The following is a 23,827-nucleotide window of genomic DNA, read 5'->3' on the forward strand; positions in this document are numbered from 1 at the left end:
AATAAGAATGCCACGGGCATTAAAGAGAGTCTTACAAATGCTGTGTGGAAAATTTTCCTTTCCAAATATATTGAGAAACGTGTCGAAATTCTTGTCTATAGTAATTGCACACGGGCACCATGGTGGCACAGCGGGTAACAGTTCCACTTCACAGCTCCAGAGAGCCTGATTCGATCCTGAGTTTTAGTTACTGTCAGTGTGGAGTGTTGCATGTGCTCCCCCATGACCACCTCCAGGTTCTCCAGTTTCCACCCACCTCCCTAAAACACGCTGGTAGGTGGGTTGGCTACTTTAAATTGTGACTGTGTTAACGCATGGTGGCCTAAGATGGACTGCTATCCAGGCTCTGGATCCATGGCAACCCTTACCAAGATAAAGTGGTTACTGAAGATCAAGAAATAATAGCACATAGGCTACAGATAACAGATAGAGATTACAGCTTACTGAATAGAGAGGAACATTTAAAACAGAGCCAAATATGACCGACATGACAGAAATAGTATTATCATTACCTAGCCAGTGTGGGAACTAAAATGTTTGTCCATTTCTATAAATGGAATAAGGACACAGTCTACTCAGCCACTCTACTCAGTTTCTCTGAACTATTCATTAGGACTGCAGTGCTTTATGGACTCTTGTGACAAGCCACTTGGTTGTTATCGATGGCCTGCATCCTTCTCCCCTCTGTCAGAATGATAGACAGCACCCGGCATGAGACAACCCCGCCCCTCACTGAGATAGCATAAGCTCTGCTAATAAAACATATTTCAAAGTCATAAGAGAACATTAGTACTGACATCAGTCAGACACACACACCCCCGCATGCAAAAAATCTTAAAATATGCTGTCTGTTCCCTCGTTCCTTGACATTTAAATGTGTAACTTATAACTTGGTTCTCTTCAAATTCAACCTTATTAATTAGCCAATGACAAAATCTTCTGTGTATAAAACCTACCAGCAACAGAAAGCATTTTAATCAAATTCTGTTACTGTGACTAAAAAACAAGCCTGTTAGATAAATTTCAGTAGAGACAATACATATTGATCCCTACACAAAAATAGACAAACCAAATGTAGCAAAAAAAAAAAAAAGTTCCCTCTGGCAGTTTAGGATTAGATGATAACCTGACACAATGATAGCCTTGGACATAAAGACTATATGCATATTATATAATTGCTTATTGTTGTAAGTGCTAATTAGAGGTGATTTAATGACCATTTGCACTGGATAGGCAATTTAGCTTACGTAATTAACATATTGCTGGCTCAGTATAAACATGTTGTGCATGTCTGCTTCCTGTCACCATATGGCTGAATCAGTAGTATTTTGCCACAATGTTTATTATTAGGGTTTTAAATTGTGCAGAGCATTTATGGACCGCATGTGCTTCACCTGGTGAGATTACCTAAATATGAGTACTAGTGAAAACTGAAATACTGAAAAATCCATGTTTTCACTTCAATAAGCACATTCCGGTCACTTGGGAAACGCAAATCATTCTGGAGATATTGCTGAACTCTCTCATATAGATGCTTGCTCCTCAGTCAGTTATTAATTTCCAAAATACTGTACACTCTGCCTCGGCGATTAGATTATTATGTATAACCTTATAAGAAATACAACAGTTTGTGGTACATCTCAAGCTAATCGTAAACCCTGGACCAAGGGCTAGAGAGGTGAGAGATGGTGATAGATTTATTCAGAGAGAGAAAGAGATAAAGAGGACTACTGAGGAAGAGCTGGTAATCAATCTAAGCTGAGAGGGTAGCGGGGAGTCACGGTCAGGTGTAAAATATTGTTTTGCACAAACATAACCGTTGCAGCAGTGGCTACAAGAGAATGAACAGTAGACAATATTGGTGTGAGATGAAGACAAAATCCTGCTGATCATGGTCAGTTCACACTCCCAGCTACATACAAAGATGGACTTCTAGTAAATAAAACAAAATGCCATGACAAAAATGCAATCAAATTCAACTGACGTGCTTTGAAAGCAAACAATAGCAATCATGTTTGTTTGTATTAATTACCACATGGTCAGCATTTCAAGTTAGCTAGCGATTATTTATTAATTGTTTAGAACATTTAAGAAGCTGTGTTAAATGTTATTCCATGGTAACAATGAGAGAAAACTGTTCAGCAAACTTTGGCATGAATAATTAATTATTCGTGTTGTTCAATTAACGTGTAATTTGGGCCCTACCTGGTGTAACAGTCTTGATGCGAATAGGATGGGGACAGGAGTTGAGCACTCCACGTACGTCACCTAAGGTCATCCCCAGAACAGGTGTCCCTCCAATCTCCAAAATGATTTCGCCAACTGTGATCCCACCTCCCGGCGCAGCTGTGACAAATGGAAACTCGCCATAGTCTGCGCCACCACCGATGGCCACGCCCAGTTCTCCCGAGCTGCCCAAAAGAGGAATGAAGCTCTCCTGCACCTTGGAGCGCCAGTGCAGCTTCTTCCCAACCACCTTAGCCATGGCAAATGAACTGAGAGAAAAAGGGAGAAAAAAGAGAGTTTGTGTTTAAATCCAATATTCGACTCTATATAATTAGCTAGTTTCCCTCAATACATAATTTAATTTATGGTTAGACCATGAACCATAAAGAAGAGCCTGCTATCTTAGAATAATATCATAAAGCCAAAAGCCAGGTGAGCTAACCTTTATATAAAAATACATAAGCCATGGGGTCAATGTCAACACTGAGCAGGACTTTGGAGAGCTCTCTCATTTGCATGCATTTTGAAAGGCACGTTTGGGGCTTGGCAGACGACTCAGCAGATGTGCACTCTGCATGGGGTAGAATTAACACTGCCTGCACTTTATTCCTCATAAGCTGTATAATTTATAATTTAGGAATACTACTAAGAATAAAAATAAAGGTCATGTTTATATTATTTACTCTTCAGCTTGGTCTTAGAGTTGTCAAAAAAACAAAATTTTGACCTTAATACTACAGTAAGGACCATGCATTTGTTTTTTAGCAGATTAAAAAGACAACGTCATATTTTTATCTTTGTGAATGCAATACTGGTCAAAGAAAAACAAATGCTGTTAAATGAAAGAGATAACTGTGTGCTTTGACGTGCATCATCTGTACAGTTGGTGACTTAATTACAAATGTTAAGTAAAATATTTACACAAGGAAAGTTCAGACTTCTTTTACGCACACACTTAAGTTGTCTTTTCTGAGCATTCAGATGATTAAAATTTCCTGCATGTATTTATGCTCTCTTCCCACTTTTTGCATTATCGCTCTTAAATGCATATGTGTGAGGGAGAGATGCACACTGTGCATTCATTTTGTCGCATCCATGGTGCTTAAATTGCTTTAAAAGTCTCGCCCCAGTTTCATACATAACATGCAAGAATTATCATGCAGAATGTGACCTGCAATTGCACCTGAAAATGGGAGGAAATAGGTAAGTTTTGGCCCATGATGTCACAACCTACACATCGAAAATATTATGGGTTTTTTGGCTCTTTATCATACCATTCTCATGTAGCAAGTATATAATAGCAAATTATTCACTTACTAGCTTCATAACCTAATACCTCCGTGTTAGTGGATAAGTGAACCATTGGAAAGAAAGCAGACGGTAGAGCTTGAGAGCTTGTTTGTTTATGCAAGACCAACCTGTGTCACGCTGTGAGATGTTCAGTGTTTGCAAAATACAACCATACACGGGCATGCGTACAGGACAGTAGTGTAAATGTAAGAGGCTTGTAGTCATAATATAAGCTCAAACCTTATGTTAAACTATACTAAATAGTTTTGGCCTGTGAGGATGGTAGGCTGTGAAATTTGTCTAGCCTTATTCTGGCCACCCAGTTACACAGAAAATGCCATAAGTGACTCAGCAAGATCTATCAGACTCAGCGAAGCGTCCATTTCTATCATGAAGCAGATCCTCAAATAGTGTGACACACTGCAGTGCTGAAGGACATTTAGCTTTTGCGAGAGAAGAAAGCACAGTAAAGTGACAGTTGGCCACACCAGCATGAGGGGCTGGTACAGTTGCCATGAGACGCTAGAGATGTGACAGTATGAGAACAGTGCTGTCACTTCAAGCCCTCACTGACCCAACAGTATAAACAAGTGTGAGCAGTGGCCAACTTTACTGTAATGAAAAGAAAGGGGTGGTAAAAAAAGACAAAGACAAAAATAACAAGACACAAAGTAAAGAAGATGGGAGGCAGACAAAATAGTATCATCATGATTTTACCCATCTATACCAAGAGTGCTAATAATTCTGGAGCTGACTTTTGGTGATACTTAAGTGCAGAGCCCAGGTAGCCCATGTCAGTTCTTTTTGTAACTGGATGGGTGGTTGGTCTGTTGCTAATCTTGTCCAGCTAGGCAGCTAGCTAGCAAACATATCCCAATATTAGCAAGAACATTGGTGGCACGGTGGTTACAGCCATTGGTTACATATCATATGATTGGGGGTTCAAGTTCCAGCAATGCCAAGCTACTGCTGTTGGATCTTTGAGCATAACCCTTTACCCTATCTGCTCTAGGAGCACCAAGTCGTGTCTGACCCCAACTTCCTAACAAGCTAGGATATACAAAGAAAAGAATTTCACAGTGTTGTAGTGTACAAATAAAGTCTTTCTTCTTCTAAATGTTATCTATGAACAGCATATTACTAATAATAGTATGTTACTAATATTAGTATGTACTTCATTGTGTTGAGTACTTCAGAAGCTCCTGACCCTGGGATTTCGATGTATAACAGTCTCTAGAGTTTACACAGAATGGTGAGGTCAGAGGAGAATGGCCAAACTGGTTCAAAGTGACAGGAAGTCTGTGGTAACTGACCCCACTTTTTGCATCCATGGTGAGCAGAAAAGCATCTCGGAATGCATAACAGGCTGAAACCTGAGGTGGATGGGCTACAACACCAGAAGACCACATCGGGTTTCACTTCTGTCAGAGAAGAACAGGAATCTGAGACTACAGTGGGTACAAGCTCACTGAACCTGGACAGCTGAAGATTAGAAAAACATCGCTGTAATTTTCAACTGTCCAGTTTCAGGATTAACGTGAAATTTGTGATGTGATATTTTGACTATATTGTCTCACCCCTGACCTCATTATGTATTTTTTGTTGTTTCTCTTTAGCAGTAATTGAAACACTGACCATTTTCTCCTCCAAGTATTCTGTTTCAACGGTTTGCAAGCATCTGTTAGAGGACAGTGAAATTTTTAAAGCTACAAATGTTGCATGACTCAAAGACAGTATTTTGTTTTCCACACAACATAGCACTGTTAGATTGGCCTTCAGCACAAACTGAAGCTTCCCTCCTGACTTATTACAATCTAATGTTTTCTAAGCAGAGATCAATGCATCCACTCAAAACAGAAATAAAGACACACCGAATGGACAATCAGTTGACCTGACAGTGAGACAGATGAAGAAATAATAGAAATGGATGCGTGTGCATGCCCCCTCAGGCTACCCTACCACCAGGCTTAACGAGGCTAATTACACAGCTTGAGGAGCAGCCAAGGAGACATGACTAATTGTATACACTTGAACGATTGTCCGATTGGTCATCTATCCGGCCCCACCTCCTGTAGATGAGGCAGCTGATAGGAGGAGAGTGTTTTTTTTTCTAGTGACTACAGAGACAGAGATAGATTGAGCCAGGCACCATGCCGACTGCTGCTGGCACAGAGAGAGAAGTCTGCATATGACCTTGGAAGCTCAGGTATCCATAGCCAGAGAAGCAGGATAAAAGTACAAACACACACACACACAAGATACGCATACACGTGGTCCTGGCAACGTTTTCACTATGTACGTGGCACTGCTGGAATTTTACTTGATTTGATATTGAGTGAAAGCACAGTCGATGGGTGGAGTGATTTGTTAATGGAGCGACAGTGCTAGTGATATATTTACATATACACACACACACACACACACACACACACACACACAATGCTTTTCTCATTTCTCATTTCCCATGTCTCCTCCCCACTTTTCACTGTTCTACTGTGAAGCCTCCTGTGACTAGAATAACACCAATATTTGCACACTCGCACTTGTTTACACAGCAAACATATTTTCATGTGTCTTTTTTCTCTATGCACACTTTAATCACGCTGAAGTCCTTCATGATTATTCTGATTTTCAATATTAGCATATTGTTGTTATTACCAACAATTAAATTGTAACTTATTAGAATGTTATGCCTTAGGTTCTTAACATCATTCCCACACATTGACAATATTCATTAACTAATGTTTTCATCTGCATATAATCTAAACTCTTCTTATCCATAACAGTTTAATATTAAGAGAGCAAAATTTGTTATTTTTGTTCATTTGGTTAGTTAGAAAGAACAGGTATTAGAGAAGCCCGTTGTTTTTAGGAGTGGCTTCTTTCACATGGAGGGTCAAGATGATTTTATTGGCATGTTGTAGAAGAGGCACATGATAAATCAGGCCATACTGCACATAAATTTATGTGCAATTGTAGTGCTTCTCCTCTCAAAAACATTTCATGTGTTGACAATTTATGAGATTAAGTTACATTTGAAAATATTTTGTCGATATTTGTAAAATATTCCAGAAAAGTGCTGTGTCCATTGCATACATCAGCAGGTAAACCATTTTTCACTTCAAATCTCCAGAGCAAGACTTCCTAGGTTGAATTGTGAGAAAACTCCTTACTCATGACATGTATTGAAGGTGCCAGTAATTTCAAATGACTAAACCCGCTTTGGGGTCACATAATTGTGTGTGAGCTTAGGTTTTTATCACTGGCTGGCCCACCTAATAATGAAGAAGGAAGCTAGAGACAAATCTAAGTAACTGAAGGACACAATAAATGTTTGTAGCAGGATGATGTTATAGTCATAGAGTTGACAGCCAATTCCATCTCTGCTGGAAATCCCTATAAAACGAATCCCATTTTTCTCTGCCATATTAACATCCTTCTCAACATCCTTGGGTTGTTCTGAGAAACAGTGAAAAAACAATGCCTTTCATTTTCACCACACCAGGATACACTGCACTCTGCAGTCAAAATTAATTATGTTTTTTTTACTCTATCTTTGTCCAATTTGGTCATTTGCCAATTTCCATCCAAAAGCCAGCTCTCCACTATCACACAGCTACCAACCAGAGAGGGTGAAGGTTAGCGATTAACATGCAAAGCCCACGCATCCTTTCCACCTGCTGCTTTTCGACCAGCTGAACACTTGGAGGAAAGTGCTATCTGCCCTCTTCCGCATACATGAGCTCACAGACGTCCATGATTGGTTATTGTCACTCTGACTTACATAATAAATCCAGTTTTGCTATCGTGGACTCCCAAGAGATGGCTGTGGCATCATCGGGATTCAAAGTCGCCATCTCCCAACGACAGGGCAAATGCTGTTCTGTTGCACCACTTGGAAGCCACAACTTAATCAACTTATCATTGATAAAGAAAGAAAAGTTATCTTGTTTGGTGACTAGCTTGGCCAAGAGAAGGCAAGCCTAATGCTAGTAACTAACGCCAGCTTGCGGTCTGGATTGGGTGTTCGCAGTAAGGATTTCAGAGATTATATGACATACACGTATGCTTAATGCAATGCTGGCTATTTAAGTGTCAGAATACATAGACAATAAAATCAAGAATATTGGCAAAATGCGGATTCTATGAGATCTACAGTTTGGTTCTACAAAATTCTACATAATATAGATCAGTTAAAATCCAGTTCTAGCTTAATCCTGCATGTGATGAATTATTTACATCTGGTCCATCATGGCATAAGATGTGTCCATTAGCATTTTCCCACCGGACAGTGCAGCACGATTTGACTTGGCAAATTAATTACGATATCGCATCAATTGTGAGCCTCTGTCATATTGAAAGCTTAATATGATTACCCTTCTTGCAAAGATACCTTATGAGCCAAGGCGGGACATACGAGTCGAGCTAAAATTAGTGCAGACTGTTGATTGATCAGACACAGCCAGCACAGAATGATCCTGATTCATGTCTCTGGCTGGAATTGTGAACCAGCAGTCTTCAGTTTATTTTATCTTCCCTACCTAGTGCACTATGCTTTGAACACCAGCTTTTAGAAGAAGCCTTTATTTGTCACATACACATTACAGCACAGTGATTTTTTTTTTCTTTGCATTACCCAGCTTGTCAGAAAGTTGGGGTCAGAGCACAGGGTCAGCCATGATACAGCATCCCCTGGAGCTGTTAAGGGCCTTGCTCAAGGGCCCAACAGTAGCAGCTTGGCAGCACTGGGGATTTAACCCCAACCTCCTGATCAATAACCCAGAGCCTGAACCACTGAGCCACCCCTGTCACATTCCTTGCAATTTTGTTGTTATTTTAACATCAACTGATAAAGTTTGCACTAAAACAGTGTTTACAAAAGTACTGGTGCCCTTGTGTTTCGGTGCACTCTGTTGTTGAAATGGTTCATGCTTTGAGGAAAAACAGTACTATGAACATTTTACAATAAATAAATAACATTTTAAAAATCAAATGTATAATTTTAATTTGTGCCAATAACTGTGTACCACTTGACAACCTCCAGAGAACACGTGCTCCTTTCACAGATAGTGTAATGTGATGGGAATCCTACTGTTCGGTTTGACATCGCTCTTGCTTTAAAACACACATGCACATTCTGAAAAAACTCCAGGTCATACTGCATGCAGTGAAAATATTTGGTGTTTGTTGTATCTACTTTTGTATAGCAAAAGTCTGTGTCTCTCTCTCTCTTCACTGTAAGAGAATGTCATTCAATAAAACACTGCCAGTGATAATGTATCACAGTTAGCACTGATTCAGCTCTTTTCCATCCATCCATTTTCTGTACCGCTTATCCTACACAGGGTTGTGGGGAGCCTGGAGCCTATCCCAGGGGAATTGAGGCAGGGGACACCCTGGACAGGGTGCCAACCCATCACAGGGCACAATCACACACACTACAGACAATTTGGAAATGCTAATCAGCCTACAACACAGGTCTTAGGACTAGGGGAGGAAACCCCCGAAGCACAGAAAGAACATGCAAGCTCCACACACACAGGGCAGAGGCAGGATTCGTGACCCCCATCTCCAGCGGTACGAGGCAAACATGCTAATCACTAAGCCACCTTGCTGCTTTTCACTTGGTTATATTATATTTCTGTCTATCCTGGAAAAGTCAACTGCAAACATTTTAAATATGCTTGAAATAAACGTCACTGAAGGTCATGGAAGCGTTATGTGACATGTACAGTATTACTGAAATAGCATCTGCCATTAGTCTCACATGAGACATATCAAGAAACTGCAGCTAGTGTAAAGATGTTACAAAGGGTATTGAAAATGCTAACGCTTAAGGTCAGAAAAGAGCTGAGCACTACATATCCGTTTACGCATCTTTCCCCATGGCTCGGTGATCCGTTTTCATGCCCCCCAGTCTGCTCAGCTATGTCTTCAGTGTAATTTCATACTAACACACAGACAAATATGCCATGGATCCCACTATAGGTTTTTTTTCTATCCCAGTATATCAGTAATATTTAGCCTAACTACGAGTAGGAGCTATTTTAAAATTTCCTTAAATATATTTCTACAGTTTTATTCATAACACCACAAATAACCATTTGATAGCATGCACTGTTACTTGAAAGACAATGAGTAAATGCCATCGTGTTTCGCTAAATTTACTCTGTGAATTAAAAACTTCCTGAATGCCAGATTTTCAAGTACCTGCTAAAGTTAGTATCTGATTAGGTGCACTCTGACTAAAGCCAATTACTTTTCATTGTTGGGTAGTAATGAAGCTTTCCAGCATTTCCTAGCTCTGTGGGCAGACGAATTAAATGAAGAAAGATAAAGAGATGCCCATGCCCCTGCCCCTCGAATATAATTAGAACGAAATGAAGAAATTTGCAGATAAATGCAGCATCGCTGATAAAGCAAATTTGAAAGTTGTGACAGTTACAAAAGGCAATGATCGAATTGCACTGATATCACTGCAACCGTTAAGATAGGGAGAAAAATGTGTCTTTTGATTTATGAATTTCACACTAGGGTCCTCTGCAAATAGCTTTTAAGATCTAGGGGATGATAGGAGTTAATGTGCTTAATCCCTTTAACAGTAGATTGTATATGAGGCTCTTTCACAGCAGTAAAAGAGTTTAGTTAGATTTGTTAGAAAGGACGAAATCTGTCTGCTTTTACGGCAGAGTAAATGGCTTGTTATACTTCATCAGACCTGCTTCTGAGTTAGGCGGGGCAATATGATGATATAATATTAATATTATGATAAATTAGGGCACTATACACTTTTCTGAGTATCACCATATTTCTTTGCAACGTTGTACATTTTCCTCCTTTTCAGTGTTAAATAATTTTTTTCCATTACTTGATTCGCAATGGGTCTGGAGTCTATCCAGGAAAGACTGAATACACTCACATTGATAAGTCACGCAGGCATTTGTAATACAGTGTAGCCAATCCTAGCATGTTTTTAGAAGGTACTAGGAAACCAGAGAACCTGGCAGCTCATGTGGACATGGAGAGAGCATGTGAAACTGCACACAGGTAATAACCTGAGCTCAGGCTCGAGCCTGAGACGGCAATGCTACCTGCTTCACCATCAGACCATCCTAATTTAGTTTTCTAGACATCAGAGGTATCAAGGTATCAGATTTTTAAAATGGCAACACTACTGTTTTGCTGGCACTTTGTTAGAAAACCTATATGTCTTGATACGTATCATGTATCGTAGAAATGTCCCAGAAAGCCCTGAACTCTCATATTCTTTTCAAGACAGTAGGAGGACCTTAGCTGTCAATCAGACAAGCCAGTGGGTAGTAAATCTCAAGCCGTGATGTATAAAACTGCTATTTTTTAAATGTTTTTTTGATCCCTTAAAATAGTGGTGAATCAACTGAGATGTAAATGTTGCCATTTTTGCTGCATCTGAGAAAGATTATACAGCATCACATCATCTACTGAGAAACATCTGAAAGCATGATTTGAGCCTTTTGAATACATTGATCCATCAGTTCATACACATTCATGTCTCTACCAGCTGATCACTGTGGAAATGGGAGGGCAGATTGGAAGTGCTGTGCTCCACCCCATCCAAAATGCCTTTCTGATGCTCCAAAGGTGTGTAAAGGTGTCGATATGGTTCAAGATAATGCTATAAAACTATCTCAACTAAAACATTTTTCATTATGGAACACATAATTAAACCAACATTATTTTTATCAACTCCTATCAGGCCCTCAATATCACTGAATTAAGAAGTGTTCTCCTCTCCTTTTCCTCATTAGAGGATGTTTTCATAAATGATGGACTGCCAGTTTTAGTAATAGACTGCTTGTCCCATTCATTTTGTTTAGCATCAGCTGACAGGCTCGATTGCTGTCTCAAAGTAAGCTTTAGCTTCACACATGAATTGTCTCGTATACGCCACCTCATGCTCTCCATCACATCAGATACACAAGCCTAATCACGCTCAGGCTTGTAATCAACTTGCATTATGTATAATGTAATCATGTATGAGATTGGTACAATTTCACAATTCTGTATAAGCAAAATATCAAATGAGAGGATTCGTGTCTGCAGGGACTAAAAGGTCTTATCAACAGTGCATCATCACACCCTGTGCATGGCTCCTGTTTCTATATCAGTGTCACGACCAGCCCTGAGCCAGTGCATGAATCAAAAAAAGTAATTACAGAACCTGTAGGAGGCAAGACAATATCCAGATTCAGGACTGGAGTTTCCTAGTTACAAATTATTGAAAGAACTGTTAACTTCCTGGACATTTATAGTAGAAATCACACACAAAGTGCCTCAGAAAGACTTTAAATCTCAAGGCAGGGGTCAGATCCAACCTTTACATTTTTCAAATATCTTTAATGTAATTTATATGATCTCCTCAAAATTTCTTGACTTGTCAATGAACTTGTTTTCAGTGAATATACAGTAGAGTGCAACATCTTAGGCACATGCAAAGAAATGCTGCAGAGCAAAAATGCCTTCAATAATAATGACGTTAAATATTTCTACAAACATTTTTCTGTTACATTTAATTTTGCGCCGGGAAACTAATGTTTGGAAATCTAAAATGTTCTTGTACTGTCTCAATAATGTAGAAGTCATAAAATAAAAATCCATAACATAGTTTGTACTAAAAAAAAATACTGTGCGTAAGACTTTTGCACAGTACTGAACATTACATTTTTTTAATTTCTGCCTTTTTCTGATCACTTGGTAATGAGATGTATGTAAAAATGAGCTACGTCCACCTATGTGACTTGAACTGGGATAAAAATAGTTTATTATTAGATTATTAGAATCCTTGGCTGTTTGGGGACCAGATAGCAAGTGATACATATCCACAGAAGGTCGAGGAATTTTAGTCTGCAGCTTTTCAGCAGGCAGACAACTCACATGTGGACACATCCCTCTTCAGAAATGTCACTGCAAATAACTTCTTCACCGACATCCCACTGGCTGAAGCATTTCTAAATGATGGACTGACGTATGTTGTTACTGTAAGATCTAACACACCAGAGGTTCCTGAGGTGATGAGACTAAAGAGTTGCCAAAGAGGTCCAAACAAGTCCACTTTGTCTTTCATGTGTTACTGTGCTAGCTAAAATAAAAGTGGCACTGTCTATCATGCATCATGACGAAAAGGTGAAGGGTAGGCAGAACAAGCCTGAAATCATCCAGCATTACAATGCCACCAAGAGTGGTTTTGACAACCTAGTACAATCTCAAATCCCAACTCTACAGATCTAGATCTAACCTCTATCTGAGCAGCAACGCTGAACATGGGAGTGAGGCTGACTGCTGCTGTTGCAGTACCACCGTAAACAACAAATCCAACCGCAGCAAAAAGATGTCGTCTGTGTGACTGCAATTCAGACAGAAAGCCAACAGTGTACTGTATGCTCAACTTGCAGTATGTGCCACACACAACTTGGCCCATGTTGTTTGCACTGACTGCCTTTGAAATCCATTAACTGGGCATGATTGTGGATCAACATCTTAATTCGGTGTGAGTTTTCATGTGTTAATCTTGTAATGTCAACTTCTAAAGTATAATTTGTTGTAGGTGTACAGTATACTGAAGGCGTGCTGTTGTGATATCTTTTTTGAAGTTGTCTTTTTCTTTGCACTCATAAAAAAAAAAAACAAGTTTTATCTTGCAGTCATATCTGACAGCAGTCATGCTTTGGTCATTTTCTTGAATTAATGTTAAATAAGGTTGCTGTAAAAACAAAATCTAAAAAAAAAAAAAAAAAAAAAAGCAACGAGTGCCACAGTGTTAGTGTGTTGATATGTTAACATTTATGTGTAACCTGATGTTTTCTCTTACTGCTATTCAGAGTTTGACTAAAACTCAAAATGATTTCTGATAGTATATAATGTTATGTAGTTATTACAAAAACAACAATAATACTGAAAATGTTTTACATCTAATGACAATAAAAATCTGTTTCTGAGTTTCAGTGTGACTTCCTCATCACACTGTGGGGTTATATCCGACCCCAGCTGGTCAGATGAGGGGGCGAAATATATTGGTTGCTCGAGGGTTCAAGGGCTCTTTCACACCTAGTGGTCCATTTGCTGAGTTGAAATCACAGTGACTGATACTTTTGGTTTGTTTGCTATTCGGCTTGGTTTAGTTTTACACTCCACATAATTAAACCAACCAAAAAGCAACTGGGGTGCATAAAGAGCTGAAAATGTCCTCGCAAAATAAACCTTTGCCAAGTGCACGTAGAAATCATGAAAAAAATCACCCGAGCAGGGAGAACATGGAGCTGGCACTCAGTAATAAACTGCTAGATAATTATATAAATAACTAGTTTTAAACATTATGCAGTTCACATCCACCATTTATAATCATCTATTCACCATTAACAGCATACTAAATATTCCTGCTCAAGTACTAATAATGATGCTTTGTAAAATATATGACAGTAACATGAATTTCATGGAAGGTTCCACTGCTCATATGAGTGTGAGCATGCTGGCAGTGAACATGCAGCCTGAAAATATCTGTCCCTGACCATCTTAGTCCTCTAAACTTATTTGTATAGGTTTTGTCCAGCATATTACAGCAAAAGTGTGTTTGTGTGTGTAATCTGGGCAATGCTTCTCTTTTTTTTGGTCTTCTTATTGCATGAGAGAGCCTTCTGACAGTTAATCAGTTATGAGAGAGAGAGAGAGCAAGAGAGGGAGAGAGGTGAGAGACAGAAAGAGAATGATTACTGCAGGATTTCTCCAGAGAAACTGCCAGAGATGTTAATGATTTGACTTGCACTGTTGTGTCTTTGGTGTTGGTATCTTTTTTTCATCTTTGATAAAGCTTGGACTTTCTTTGGTGGTATCTGTCTGGGGCTAACCTCTCTCTCTCTCTCTCTCATAACTATATGATATATAACTATATATATATATATATTCTTTTGCTCTCTCTGCATAGTGATTTAGTAAGGGAACGTATTACACTAAGTCCACAAACATATTAAGGCACGTTTACTTCAGACAAAACACAATTTTAACCCAGGATGTAATACCATACATGTCCACCTTGGGTATGAATAATCATGTTTAAGCATTAGCAAAAGCTCTGCAACAATGTCTTAATAATAAAGATCGGTCACAAATGACTGTTTTATTAAGAAAGTATTAAGTATTTCGGTGCCTAATACTGTAAATTTTGGGTATGTGAATTAAAGCACATTGGACCTCATTTATCAAGCTGGATATAAATCAATTTATTCATAAAAATAGTCTGCAGGAGTGTTTCCATGTAGTATTTAAATGTGGTGTTCATGAAAGCCTAGTTACTTCCAAAAAATCTAACTTAAACTAATATGAACCTAAAACTAATGTGAACCTTGATTGATCGTGACTTGACTGGCTTCCAATCCTATAACTGTCATGTAATTTTCTATGAACATTACTTTATGAAGTTTAAATCGCTTATTTATTTCAACTGATACGAATTTAATGAAAAAAATCCAGTCATACATAACAAATCCATAAATTAAGACAAAAGCTATTCATTCCATTAAGACAAAAGAAAAAGATGAGTTCTGCAGTCTTGAAGGCAGAAGGGAGTCCCTGGGGATCAGGAAAAGTGGTCTACTATTACCATAATGCCTGGGTTATTCTGAGACATGGAGTGGTCAGTGAAGAAGTCAGTGGCTATACTGTATGTGACCATGGCAGCTGTGGCGTGGCCAAGGGGAGTAGCTTGCCCACAGACAGGGTTCGGGGTACTGTGGCTTGGGCACATGAGGAGCAGGACAAGTTGAACTTGAGGATATCTTGGAGCATACGGCGCTACCAGTATTTGAAGGGGAAGGTGTATCTGAAGGAGTTGGTGTGTTCTGTGAGTGCTGGGGTGTCTAGTTGCTGAGGAGGTGTGAGACATGAGCAGTTTATCTCTGTGGTGTGAAGGCACATATTTTTTGCCTACTGGGCATTGTGCGGGAACCCTCGCCTCTGTTTCGTTCTCAATCTCCCGATCAATGTCTCAGGTTGGGGGGTGAGTCATTTACATCTACAAATATGTGATTACTGTGCAGCCTGTAGTTTGGTAGAAAAGTGTGCACAGCAATGATAAGCATGGATAATCAGAAAAAAAGACAATCAGGCTGATTGTTCACTGTCCTGCTGCCTCATGACATTTTTATTGAGCTGTGTTGTAATTACAGCTGGCCCAACTTTAGCTGTTCCGATCTCCCATGTTTTATTGATATCATTGTACATTTGGGAGTGTGTAATAACTTGTTTTTGTAAAGTTGATGTCTCTTCCTTGTTCTAACCTGTATCTGACTGCTCTGACCCTGATCATCCTCCACTGGCAGAACTTGGAAGTCAGCCAAATCGTCTTCAGTTACCAATGACCTCCAATCTGTCGCAGCCACCCAGGCACATGTATGCTCCTCTGTGTTAGTGAATTGCCTCACTGTAGTGAAAGAATTCATAGTACACGGAAGGACAAAATCATACATTCATTAGCTAGACCACTGGGCATGTTCTGCTTGAACAGAAATGTACCTAAGTGGGTTGTAGCTAAATATGATGTAACTCCTTGTTAGTTAGTTAAGTGCATTAAAACAGAGGGATGTAGAAATCCTTAACAGGGATGTGAGTGAGTACTTGAATCCTCTGTCGATGGACAACTTTAATAGCTGTAGCCCTTATCTTCTCTTGATAATATCTTTGATGTAGCATATCATGTTTGAGCCCTCAACAAAACAAAACCAGGCAAGTCCTTGGTTAGCATTTTTTGCATATTTGCTGAGAACCAATGAATCAGAATATGAACCAGTAGGGATCAGGGTTGGAAGAAGAAAATGCTAGTGACCCCTATACTGATATTACTGTAGAATTTTGTGTCTGGTCATCCAGCAGCACTTGGTTGTTATGAGGGTATTTGGGAAAGTCCCTGCATATTTAGGACACTGGAAAGGGAAACTCACTGACAGCAGGGATGAAAAGCAAATAACACCAATTAACTCAGGCTCACATGTGTACACTGGACTAAATACTGATGAGAAAAGCACAAATCAATCGCTGCTATGGGTAAATGTAATATACATGAGTTGTGACGTTGACAATCGACTTTCATCTTCTAATCTCGTGAGACTTCACTGGGATGTCTCCTCTTCGTTGCCTGCTGTTGGAGGAAAGCAGTCAGCTTTGTGTTTCCTCATAGACATAACATTCACGGATGAATCCTTTATGGAATATGAATATAGCAAAGTGGCATGGTGCAATTAAAAGCTTGTATAACCTTCTAATTTATCAGAATTTAACATGAGCGTTTGTTAAACAGCACCAATTATGGGAGATATATCAGAGGTAATTGAGGCAGCCGTCAGTGATTAACAATTCCAGAGCAAGAGGATGATGGACAGATATTCTGAAAGATTGAGTGAATGGCAGTGCTGCAGACTCAAATGGTTTAATGGGGCTGGAGAAAGAAAAAGAAAAAAGAGAAATTATATAAAATGATCAACAAAAGACGCAACAAAATATGAAATTACAAGAGATAGTAAAACAATGTGTGGGGCCCTGGGTAAAAAATGAGCTATGGGAGGAAAAAGAGAGAGCAGGAGAAAACAGATAAAGGATAGTGAGAGATGGAGAGATGAAACTAGAGGAGAAAGGCTTGGCCTGTGAGCCCCAACATGCCGTGCTAGGTCACAGTGCAGTAACCCGAGTGGGAGGGAGAATGTGCTGAATCAGTCCCCATCACTGAAGGTGACCCTCTCAGCTTCCCTGCTTCTCTCCCCCTCCATCGGTTCTCCCTCCCACATTCTACATCTTCAGTTTTATCAACTCTTTACTCTCTTGTTCCCGCCCTGAATTCTGCTTCGTCCCTTTTTGTCTGATTCCTTCATCCTTGCCATGATTACTTTTTCTGACCATCTCTCTTTCTCTCCCTCCATCACAGCCTCGCTTGCTCCTCTCCTGCTTGTCACCTGATATTGATCCTCACCCCCTCCTTCCTTTCTGGGCCACCATGCTAGCTTCCAGCTCAAGGCCATGTACGGGTCTATCTGCTTGTAACAATTTTATCAGGGTGCTGCTTTGCACTCGGCTATAAATATCTGCCCGGGGCTGTGCAATCCATCAGCGGTTTGATTTATAATTGGAGTTGGTCCACGAGAGTTGTCCCACCCGCAAGGCTCATTTAGATGGACTAATGAAGAAAGAGGGAATCGGCTCAGCCAGTTGCCTCGACAAACAAACTTTGAGCGATGCAGTGCATTGATCACTTTCATGCAGGAACATTTGTCAATGTTGGACTGTGCAGCAAGAGAATTCATAAATTCTTAAATACTTGCATCAAATTTGGTTAAATTTAGAGTGTGTAAATCTGGAGTTCATGTCTGAAAGATTTTAAATTAAACTCGCTGTGAGACTCCACCCGAAATGATTACAGAATAACAGTCATGAATGAATTAATAATATGGTATGGTAGCATATGGGGTTTTCAAGACAGCAGAAACAATATGATTTGAATTCATTTAGTGGTGCTATACTGGACACTGCAATGTTTCCTATATCATTTTTATTATTTATAAATAATTATATGTGGATTATTAATTATCACCGAAACTGGATCATTGAAGATTAGAAAAAGACCAGATGAAGTTCCACGAACTGTCCTGTGCCCACTGTTGTCTCAGATTTCTGTTCTTGGCTGACAGGGGTGGAACATGATGTGGTCTTCCTGCTGTTGTAGCCCATCTGCCTCAATCTTATGAGATGCTTTTCTGCTCATCACGGTTGTAAAGAGTGGTTATTTGAGTTAGCGTAGCCTTCCTGTCAGCTCAAACTAGTCTGGCCATTCTGCTCTGACCTACCTCAACAACAAAGGGTTTCCCCCCGCAATACTACAGCTCACTGGATGTTTTTTGTTTTTCGCACCATTCTCTGTAAACTGAGACTGTTGTGTGTGAAAATTCCAGGAGATCCTCAGTTTCTGAAATACAAAAACCAGCACCAACAACTATGCCATGGTCAGAGTCACTGAGATCCCATTTTCACTCCATTCTGATGTTTGACGTGAACATTAACTGAAGCTCTTGAACTGTATTTGCATGATTTTATGCACTGAACTGCTGCCACATGTTTAGCCGGTGAGCATATATATCACCTGAAAAGAGTATTTTAGTTACTTTAAATATTGCTGTTACAGTTACAATTCTTAATTTGTCCTCTGTTAATCTGTAAGAAGTTCTTCAAGGTACCAGTCTGTTTGTTTTTAGTAACCATTTCCTATTCTTTTTATATCTCGGCTTTAATAAGAGTATATTGTATTCTTTTACTATTAAATACTGCTCTTGTACTACATTACAGTGGAAACCCCTTTTCATCTCTGATCCATAAAATAGATTTAATAGTAATAAAGTTCTAATATTGTAGATGATCCTGAAAGAACTCACAGATGGAGAATTGTCAGTGGATCTCTGTTCTACTCTGCCAAGGGTAAACTGCTGTCCACTATCCCACCATCTTCCTCTCTCCCCCCATCGTACCTTCACCACATCTACTTGAATATGTATGAAGGGGAGAGCATGCACCCTGCATACAATCAGACAATTAACCAGCAGCCACAACACATGAACTCCCTACTTTAAACTGAAGTTCACAGTAAAAAAAACAATCAGAGGCTTTTTAGAAGTAATGGTGTCAGGTAATTGGGTTGATTTTGGAAAATGGGAAGACTGGGTAATAAAAGTTTGAATAGCATGTCACATTCATACAGTATGTATGTACATGTGGTTTAGTAATTAAAGACAGAGATGACCTCGTCCTAGGTGTCAAGACAGAGCGAATCCCGCACTCCTTTCCGTGTCATTCCCATGCTCTCCACATGTATCACACTCTGTTTCGCTCTCTCTCTCTCTCTGTCATACCAAATGAATGATTAATAACTATAGTGTAACCTTGGCTGCATCCAGAGTCCACAGCAACGCACAGAAAAGGCAGGGTCACAGCATTCATCACTTTAATCACTATAAGGGCAAGACACACCCAGACATGGTGCATGCAAACACACACACACACACACACACACAAACACAAACACAAAATAAGATACCTGACAGAAAAACACTCACAGGATACATCCCCTTGAGATATGTCAACAGTGATTACAGCAATGCGTATCAATTACACACATACACACAGCAGATACACACCTAATAACAAGTGATGCGGAAACAAATGTTCATAAACATTTAGGAATTGTGAAACGATGTTGTGCAGTCCATTACATTAATTTTTGGAGTATTGTCAGGTGCCAGCATCTTACTCCATTGTTACTCTCTATCACACGTAGCTGATCTGACTTTATAGTCTATTTTTTTTACATTCAACACTTTAATGTTTCGTGAATGTTACACAAGACCTCTGAAATGATATTTTTTTTAAATAATAATGGTGCCACTGTTTTGTGGTGGTGATTTGTTAGGAAACCCTAAGCAACACTATACAAGTGATAAGTACAATGTCAGAAATAAAGGTACACAAACTTTCTCTCACTGCTGGGGTGGTACCAACAAATGTACATTTTCTCCACCTTTAAAAACAATTTACGGTGAACCACTGAAGTACCTTTAAATCTTTTCTCAAAAAGCTAATTAAAGGTACACTACATGATGCAATTTCCAAGGTAAAATCTTTACACACTGATGGTAAAAAAAGATGTACCCTTAGTGGTACCACCCAGCAACAAGGAAAAGTACAGTTTAGCGTCTTTATTTGTTGAAGTGTCTATTGCAGTACCTGTCGTATGTTGCAAAGATGTCTGGTGGTATTTTTGCTACATCAACCACCCCGTGTAAGAGAACACATCCATGTAACGTTGCACTCAGAAATAAAGGTAGTGCTGGGGTGGTACCACCAATGGTACAACTTTAGTACCTTTAGTGTGTAAAGGGTTTTGACTGGGAAGGTCCATGTACACGTGGTGTACCTTCGGAGTAAAGCTACATCAGTGGTCCTTAAGTGGTCCAATGAAAGATACCTACTACTGATACAGAAGATGTACCCTTGATGGTACCATCTGAGCGACAAGAAAAAGTACCTTTTATTTCTAGAGCGAATGTGGTAGTGCTCAAACCTAATCCAGACCTAATGTTTGGCCCTAATTAAGCATCCTGTCACATCTGACATGTTGCACAGAATTAAAGGTGGACTGAAGGTGACTGAAAGTCACTTCATTTGTGGGAATGTAAGCATTATCCAGACTTAGCTAACACACCTGTCCACAGTTTGGTTATCTTCCCTTGTCATCTCACACTCTCACACGACATTCGTACACATAAACACACACACACACACACACATACACACTAATATTTTGAAAATAACATTAACTCACCCGCATTGTCGCCGACACACACACATTCTCCTCAGGCAGTTCAGCCTTTGAGAAAGGAGCCGTTTAAACGTGTCTATGTACATCGAAACTAGATTTGAGGCTCAAAAAAGCGACGGAAAAAGGACAGAATGAGAGAAAACAGTCCTGTTTATTTCACCACAAACTGTGTTCCCAAATGATAGTTTTCTCGCCACTTTCCGACGTCAGAGTAACGGTCAGTTTTAAAGCCTGTGCCTGTGCGCACGTGAGCCGCGCGCGCACCAAACGCTTGGTTTAAAAACACTGTGGCAGCTACAGAGCCGTTAAACGGGATGAGCTACGGCTCCGGTGAGGAGGGAGGGGGCGCGCGGGGGGCGGGGGGGGCAAACACACACACACACACACACACACAAGAACAACAACAACAACTTGGACAGACAGCGCTCTAAAAAATACACAATAACAATATATCCTTCAAGGAAAACGACACTCAGGTAAAGCGTGTGGTGTTTTGACATTTGTTAGCAAGATAGCATTTTCGACTTCACAAACAAACACATATGGTATTTCATTAAAAGGGGGGGGGGGGGCGCAGGGGGCTTACCTCCGGTAGCGGACGCGTCCTCTGCATGGCTCCTAGTAATGCAGGCTGTAAGTGAAGGTCTGGTGGTTGTAGGCTGTAGTCCAGATGTACCGGTGTACAGGTTTACATTCCGGTGTTGAGTGGTTGGGGGGGTGATGGGGGGGTGATATGTGTGTGTGTGTGTGTGTGTGTGTGTGTGTGTGTGTTGGGGGGGTGAGAGTGGCGCTCACCGCTCTGTAATCTGCTCACGGCGACCGGATCGATGCTGAAAGTCTGGAACAGAGCCACGGGCGTCCCACGGTGTTAACGCCATGCTGCGCGTGCGGACGGTCCCAGTCCCGGTCCCAGTGCCGACTCCGAGCCGACAGACTGCATGACGGGACACCCAGAGGCAACCGAGCAGGAAACACAAGCAGTGCACGGGGAAGATGAGGAGCGGTAACGGGGAGGGAGCTGAGCGCAGGAGGAGAGAAATGTAACCCGGGAAGAACCGCCCCTGTAGCGTGAACGCGTCAGGTAACTTTCAGCAGGAAGGGGGTTAAAACCGCGAAATGGGAGAAGAGCTACCTGGAAGAGCAACTTTTTCCTCTTCCTTTTTTTCACATTTAAAGTGAAAATTCATGGGTTATGGTATGATCCCAGTCGGTCAGATTAAAATAAAGAAAGGACATTGTGTTATTTTGTGTTATTTTGTGTTGTATGTTTTATTTCATTAATTATAAACTGTCATTGGAGGCAGCTGCTTTGAGTTTTTTTCCTTTTCAGTGTAAAAATAGTTTATTGTTGTATATATTCAATTAAAGTAGGCTATCATTGATCTGTTTTTTTTTTTTTTTTGCACTTTCTTTAAGTTAATATTTAATTGTTGTTCAACTGAATTTTAGGAAATGATTTCTGAATTTATAATGGAATTTTAAGATTAATAATTAACATTAAGGAACACATACATAAATATAAAAATGCATCTCATGCAAAAGTAATATAGTCTAACCTACCACAGCAAATAAATCACAAAGAAAAGTTATGTTTAAAAAAGTCTCCTGTTTAACCCTCAGAGACCCTCAGCTGCAAAACTGAGGCAAATGTTTAAACACTATTTTTATCTTCTTCCAACTAAATGAATTCACAGTGCGATTTTGAGCAGTAAAGCTAATTTTCTCTTTATATGTTTGTTCAGGTTGTTAGTAAAGTAATTTTATGTGTTTATGTGTTTTTACGCTTTTTAAACTTTGTTAAAATCACCACAATATCCTTAATCTTAAAAAAAACCCTCATAGTTGCAGTTTTGTAACATTTTCCCAAACAATCTACCCTTAAACTAAAATCTACCCCAAATTAAACATGTAAAATCTACCCCTAAACTAAATATGTGGCCTACAAAAATCATAATACTTTGAATAAGAATAAGAAATATTACTTAATTGGTTAAAAATGCATAAACAGAATGAATAAATGGGTTTCTGAGATCTAACCAAATTAAGAGTAACTTATAATTGTATTGGTACCAGACCACTGATTTTTAACATGTTTTCTTTCTATTCCACTGACAAGGTGCAATAACAGCAAAGTAAAATGTTAGTTCTACACAATGGAAGCAGTATACGGTTATCCAATCATCTGAGTGGATAGTCTGTTTATTATATCTATAATTCATGTATTTAAATGTGTTGGCAGTTTTCTCAGTGCAGCCTTGCAGGCTTGTACAAACACAAGGAAGTGCAATTCCCTATAGAGGCTAGTGAAGGCCAACTTATCTTCCATACATTTTCCTGTAAAAATGGCTTGTCCTTCACTATCTCATCTAGCAGGGCTTATTGTGAACTACTGCCACATTTTCTGACAGTGAAAGATACCAGCTTTCTGTTTCCCTGACTATTAGACATGGCTCGGGTTTAAAACTCTGGGTCCCCGTGTTTATACGTTGATTATCAGATACAAATCTAAAACAATTTATCTTAAATCTACACTCATTTAAAAGATTTATATTTAGGGTACTAGCTGGTAATTAGCAAATTTATTTTGAGATATAAAGTTATTTTTTTAGCATGTCATTGACCACAGATAAAGATGAGCAAGATAACTTATGTATAGAAATCTCGATTGACTGCCATGAAAATAAATATACATACATTTGATTTGATCTAGTTTTGTATTTGGGTTTTCTCCCAAACATGTAACAGCTCTCCAAATCTAAGCCAAATACTGTATGTATTTAATGCAAAAATGTGAAGGACATTTTCTTTCTCTCAAGATGAAGAAAATGTTTTTTATTAACTGGAAGTGTTTTTATTAAGGTATAATTAATACACAATTAAAAGCGACAGCAATATCGCAAATAGAAGAGGACTTTATACTCTTTAATT

The 23,827-nt window shown here is 39.5% G+C and overlaps 1 protein-coding gene across 2 annotated transcripts in view; it reads right to left on the bottom strand.

The window, feature by feature from the left end:
* LOC113533411 (membrane-associated guanylate kinase, WW and PDZ domain-containing protein 2) overlaps nucleotides 1-21,976 on the bottom strand; it is a 61,520-nt gene extending 39,544 nt beyond the window's left edge. Inside the window, exons 1-2 of one of the 2 annotated variants that reach the window (XM_053236047.1) lie at nucleotides 21,486-21,976; nucleotides 2,206-2,495 (exon numbers count right to left, since the gene is read on the bottom strand). In XM_053236047.1, the coding sequence (XP_053092022.1) occupies nucleotides 2,206-2,485 (280 nt within the window). In that variant the 5' untranslated portion in view covers nucleotides 2,486-2,495; nucleotides 21,486-21,976. Of the gene's footprint in view, nucleotides 1-2,205; nucleotides 2,496-20,902; nucleotides 21,186-21,485 lie in introns of those variants that run through there. The other variant, XM_053236046.1, reaches the window with a different exon arrangement.
* Nucleotides 21,977-23,827: the final 1,851 nt, after the last annotated feature.

This window comes from Pangasianodon hypophthalmus, chromosome 8 (genome assembly GCF_027358585.1).
Source record: "Pangasianodon hypophthalmus isolate fPanHyp1 chromosome 8, fPanHyp1.pri, whole genome shotgun sequence".
Lineage (NCBI taxonomy): Eukaryota > Metazoa > Chordata > Actinopteri > Siluriformes > Pangasiidae > Pangasianodon > Pangasianodon hypophthalmus.